A 4,839-nucleotide genomic window follows, 5' to 3' on the forward strand; every position below is an offset into this window, starting at 1 on the left:
AGATGACCTGACTGAAAAATGTTGGATTGTATTCCTGGATTATTGAGCATGGACTTTGATGTTTGAGATTGTTAAAAGCAGAGTCAGCTTCGGGTGTCCAGTTAAACCTTTTTAGTGTAGAGGTAAGCTGAGTCAGGGGAGCGGTGACTTTGCTATAGTTTTTAATAAACCGTCGGTAACAATTAGCAAGCCCCAGGAACCGTTGTAATTGTATCCTGTTGAAGGGAGAAGGCCACTCCAGTACAGCCTTGGTCTTTTCAGGGTCGGATCGAACCTGTCCTCTCTCAAAGATCAACCCTAGGAATGTCACAGTGGTAGCATGAAACTCGCATTTTTCTGCTTTGACAAAAAGCTTGTTCTCTAACAATCTCTGGAGAACAGCTTTCACATGTTGGGTATGTTGCTCTTCGTCTTTGGACTAATTGAGTATATCATCCAGATATACGAATACTAAGACATTGAGGAAATCCCTGAGAACGTCATTAACGAGAGCTTGGAAAAACTGCCGGAGTGTTAGTTAACCCAAACGGCATAACAAGGTACTCAAAATATCCCAAAGGGTTTTTAAAAGCTGTTTTCCATTCATCTATTTTGCAAATTCTCACTAAATGATATGCATTGCGAAGATCAATTTTAGTGAAAATAGTAGCTTCCTTTAGTTGTTCGTAGATTGAGTCGATTAAGGGGAGTGGGTATTTGTTTTTGATGGTAATTTGGTTGGATCCCCTATAGTCGATAAAAGGTCTTAGAGTTTTATCTTTTTTGGCCACAAAGAAGAACTCGGCCCCCACTGGTGATGTAGAAAGGCAGATAATGCCTGATTTTAAAGAAACATCAACATAGTCCTTCATGGATGTCTTTTCGGGCCCAGATAAATTATACAGTCTACTTGTTGGTAAAGGAGCTTCAGGGAGTAAATCAAAAGTGCAGTCATATGGCCTGTATGTTGGCAGGGATAATGCCTTTTGTTTACTAAAGACTGGTGCCATCGTGTGGTAAATTGAACATACTGCAGAGAGGTCACTGTTTTCACTATTTTGTTTAGGAGGTTGAACCTGGAGAGATAGCTGAGCCATCTCAAATAACCTCTCCCCATTTTTCAACTCTATTTTCGACCCAGTTAATTTGAGGGTTGTGTAACTTAAGCCAGGGGTGACCCAGGATATGTTGTGGTGTAGGAGAGTCGAAAATGAAAAACTCACCCATCTCTTGGTGATTTCCAGACACTACAAACAATATTTTTAACATTTTTAATGAAATAGAGGGGATGGTTTGCCCAGTGAGGGCAGAGACGGTGACGGCTGGTGTCAGGTTGATGGTGAGGATCTGCAGTTCTTCCACCAGGTTTCTGCTGATTAAATTCTGTTCAGTCCAGGAATCAATCAAAGCCTGGATGGGAAAGTCGACAGCATTAATGCAGATAATTACTGATTTATTCAGGTTCTTTTCAGGAGGCAAAGAAGTGGTACCCACCAGTATCTCCAGTACTACTGGTGGGCTTTGTCTTTTACCTGTAATTTGCAGGCAGCGATTACATTGTCTTTCTTTCCACAGTACATACAGGCGTTTGCTTTGAGGCAGCGCTGTTGCTCTTCAGAGGGAAGCCGAGTCCTACATTAGCTCAGGTTCGGAAGTGGAATCCGCAGGGGCGCAAACATTACGTCCGGGAAGGAGGAGTTTGTGGGATTTGTTGTCCTCTTCTAAGAGGCTCTCGCAAACCCTGTTGTCGATCCAAATTGCTAAGGAAATTACGTCATCCAAATCCGAGGGGATATCACGTGTGACCAGTTGATATTTAATCTGTTTGTTTAAAGCGTTAATGAAAGCACTGCGTAACGCTATCTCACCCCAGCTGGACTCCTCAACAATGATGCGGAAGTGGATGGCGAATTTGGACACCGTTCCCCTCCCCTGACATTAGGCAACAAGTTTTTGGGCTGCTTCCTCCTGCTGTAAAGGATGGTTGAAGACCCGAAGAAAATGGGGGTAGTGGTGGCGCAGAGGTTAGAGAAGGTGGGTCTGTGATCGGAAGATTGCCGGTTCAAGCCCCGGTACTGACAACATCAAAAATGTGGGTGGGGTAGGTGAAGCACCCACACCTGCCCCCACCCTCATTCGCCCCACTCTGGGCCCATGAGCAAGGCCCTTAACCCCCATCTGCTCCCCAAACAGGTCTCTCTTGAAAATGAGTTCTCGTGGCTCAATGAGACTACCTATATAAATAAAGGCTAAATGGAAAAAAAAATCCTTCAGGAAGGTGACAAATGTCAGAGTCTTGATGGGGCATCTTAGACGTTAAGCATTTGCCCACTGGACGGCTCCTCCTTTTAAAGCACTAACAATATATGTTATGCGGGCAGAATCGGACGAATAGGTAATGGGTGCACAGTTGAATGCCAAGTTACACTGAAGGACGAAGCCACCACATTAGCGTGTGTTACCTTTGAACATTTCTAATGGTCGAACATTAGGTTCCTTGGGGTGTAGGCTGTTAGTCCTAACCATAGGTTCAAGAAGGGTAGATTGAGTCAAAGATGAAGCTCAGGCCACCATTTCCTTTTTGGAGAGAGAACATCATACCACCCAGTTCCCATAGATTGTCCTGGGTTGTTTGTTGCTGCGTAAAAATCTGCTGTAAAGTTACATTGAAAGGGTCAGTGTTTTCTTTTGGTCCTAGCTGAGTCTTTACTTCCTCAGTCTTGCTTGGGGGGGTCCATTGGCTGGGACATACTATCAAGTTTTTATCAACGTCAACCCCCAAATAAGCAGACTGATTTAGTAAAGACAGAGGCAGGAGTACAAAAGGTAAGTAAACTTTATTTATAGGTGGATTGGTGTCATCGCAACTCCAAGGGAGAAGAGGATAAGGTGAGTATAGGTTCTGGTTGTATCTTAGAATATTGAATCCTTGAAATAGAGAATACTGTTTGTGTTTTAGGTGAAGGCCGAAATGGAGAGGAGAGTTCCTGGGTTTTGCAGGAGATCCGGTTTGGAGGTAATTGGTGGTGGAGAGAGGAGCAGGTTGACCCAGCTGTGATTTGCTTGAAGATGGTTGTTGAAAGGACACATTGATCCACAGGTGGAGCCCAGTAGAGAGATAAGATCCTAGGGAGGACTTGAAGAGAGAGGCCGTGGAAGGTCCTGAAGAAATCATAGTTGTTGAGAACCAGCTGCAGCAAAAGGTTAGTTGGCTGTACACGAGTTACCATTTGGTAGATGATGTCCCAGCACTGAAGAGGTGTCTGGCAGGAGCTTAAGTACACCGTCAGGCAGTCCTCCTCAGAGCAGCAGCAGGTAGAGAGAGTTACCAGTAATTTGATGTGGAAGGAAGAGTGAGTGACAAGCAAAACCCAGGAATCCACAAACTGTGGCATACCCTGAAGAGGGAACAGCTGATAGAAGAAGTTATTTATTATAACTACCATACGCATCACTGCACCCTGTATTCACTGGTTAACTGGTCACCATTAACTTCACACAGACTCTCTCACTGGTACATTTTCATCTTTAAATCACTTCTTGGTCTGCTGCCTTCATACATTCCTACATGTCTCTGCGTGAGTGCAGCTACAGTGTGCACTCTCAGGACATTACATTATTACCTGCAGTGTTCCCTCAGTGCGAACTGAACTAGGCAAAAGCGCCTTCTCCTACTCTGCTCCTGTTTCCTGGAATATCTTACAAAAAGATCTGAAGCTCTCGACCTTGACCTCTCCATGTGACTTCAAACGTTTGTTAAGTTCCTGGCAAGAACCAATGCAGACATGTTCCTGTTTTTAGTTTTATACATTGCCTTATAATCTAGTCTAAAAAAGTTAAATCTGGTGCTGCACCTCAGACTGAAGAAGTCTTTCGGATGAAAGACGAAACATTTCTACATTTTTTGTTGTTATTGTTTTTTGAATGTCCAGAGGACCAGATTTAACTTTTTTATATTTTTCTAACTGGATTATTGAGCATGCATCAGGATACTTATAATCTAGTGGTTTTTTTTTAACTTTTTTTTAATACCATTATATTTTCACTTGTTATTCTCAATTTGTATGCATCTTTTATGATTGTCTATTATTGTCTTTGTTGTCATCACTCTTTGTTAAATCAGATCTCTTGTAAATGAGTCCCCCGAGGATCAATGGGATTAACCTGTAGAAATAAAGGTTGAATGTAGAACTGTATCAATGTTTCAGTCCTGCATCAGATTGCTTCTAAACTAGTGTAACTGTTCTGTTCTACTCAGAGCACTGGGTTCTGTTCCTGAGTGGCTCCACCATCAGACCAGAACCTGTTTGTCCACCTGTCTGTGTGACTCTATGAGAAACTCGTCTTCCGAAGAGAATCCACACATGGTGGACACCATCTCTGCCTGTATGGAAGGGTTTCCTCTTGGTGAGAGTTGTGTTAGACAACGGCTGTTTGAAGGTTAGTGTTCACGTTTGTTTACCTACTTCAGGTCATTTTCTGCTTCAGCCTCATCAGAGCCCTCTGTCCTTCTTCTAGTTCTGCTGTTCCTCTACAAGGTGTTAAACGAATACCTTCATCAGAACAGGTACAGTGACATTATTCCTTCTTGTTTCTGTAAAAATGTTTACCGGTAAGTTTGGTTCTGAAGTAATTGGAGCATTGGGTCAGCTAAAGGTTTGTGAGGACCCACCAAGGTGATGTGATCATCCTAAAATCACATCTCTGATAAGAGCCCAGCAGGAAGTGTCAACGTTCATTACAAACTGTTGAACCTTTCATGTCTTCCCTGAACTCAAGGTTGACCTCAGCAAGAATCAAGTGATTTACCTTTCATTCGGTCTACTGACAACCTACCAACTAACTAACTTACCCAAGGTT

At 43.0% G+C, this 4,839-nt stretch overlaps 1 protein-coding gene across 1 annotated transcript in view; it reads left to right on the top strand.

Annotated features, from left to right (window-relative positions):
* The window catches only part of LOC119416515 (thyroid adenoma-associated protein homolog), a 9,304-nt gene extending 4,827 nt beyond the window's left edge, over positions 1-4,477 (top strand). The window contains exon 5 of the mRNA XM_037683747.1: positions 4,238-4,477. Coding sequence (XP_037539675.1) covers positions 4,238-4,424 — 187 coding nt within the window. The 3' untranslated portion in view covers positions 4,425-4,477. The remainder of the gene's footprint in view (positions 1-4,237) is intronic.
* The last annotated feature ends 362 nt before the right edge of the window (positions 4,478-4,839 follow it).

The sequence above is a fragment of the Nematolebias whitei genome, chromosome 10 (assembly GCF_014905685.2).
Source record: "Nematolebias whitei isolate Nwh7 chromosome 10, NemWhi1, whole genome shotgun sequence".
In the NCBI taxonomy this organism is placed as follows: Eukaryota; Metazoa; Chordata; class Actinopteri; order Cyprinodontiformes; family Rivulidae; genus Nematolebias; species Nematolebias whitei.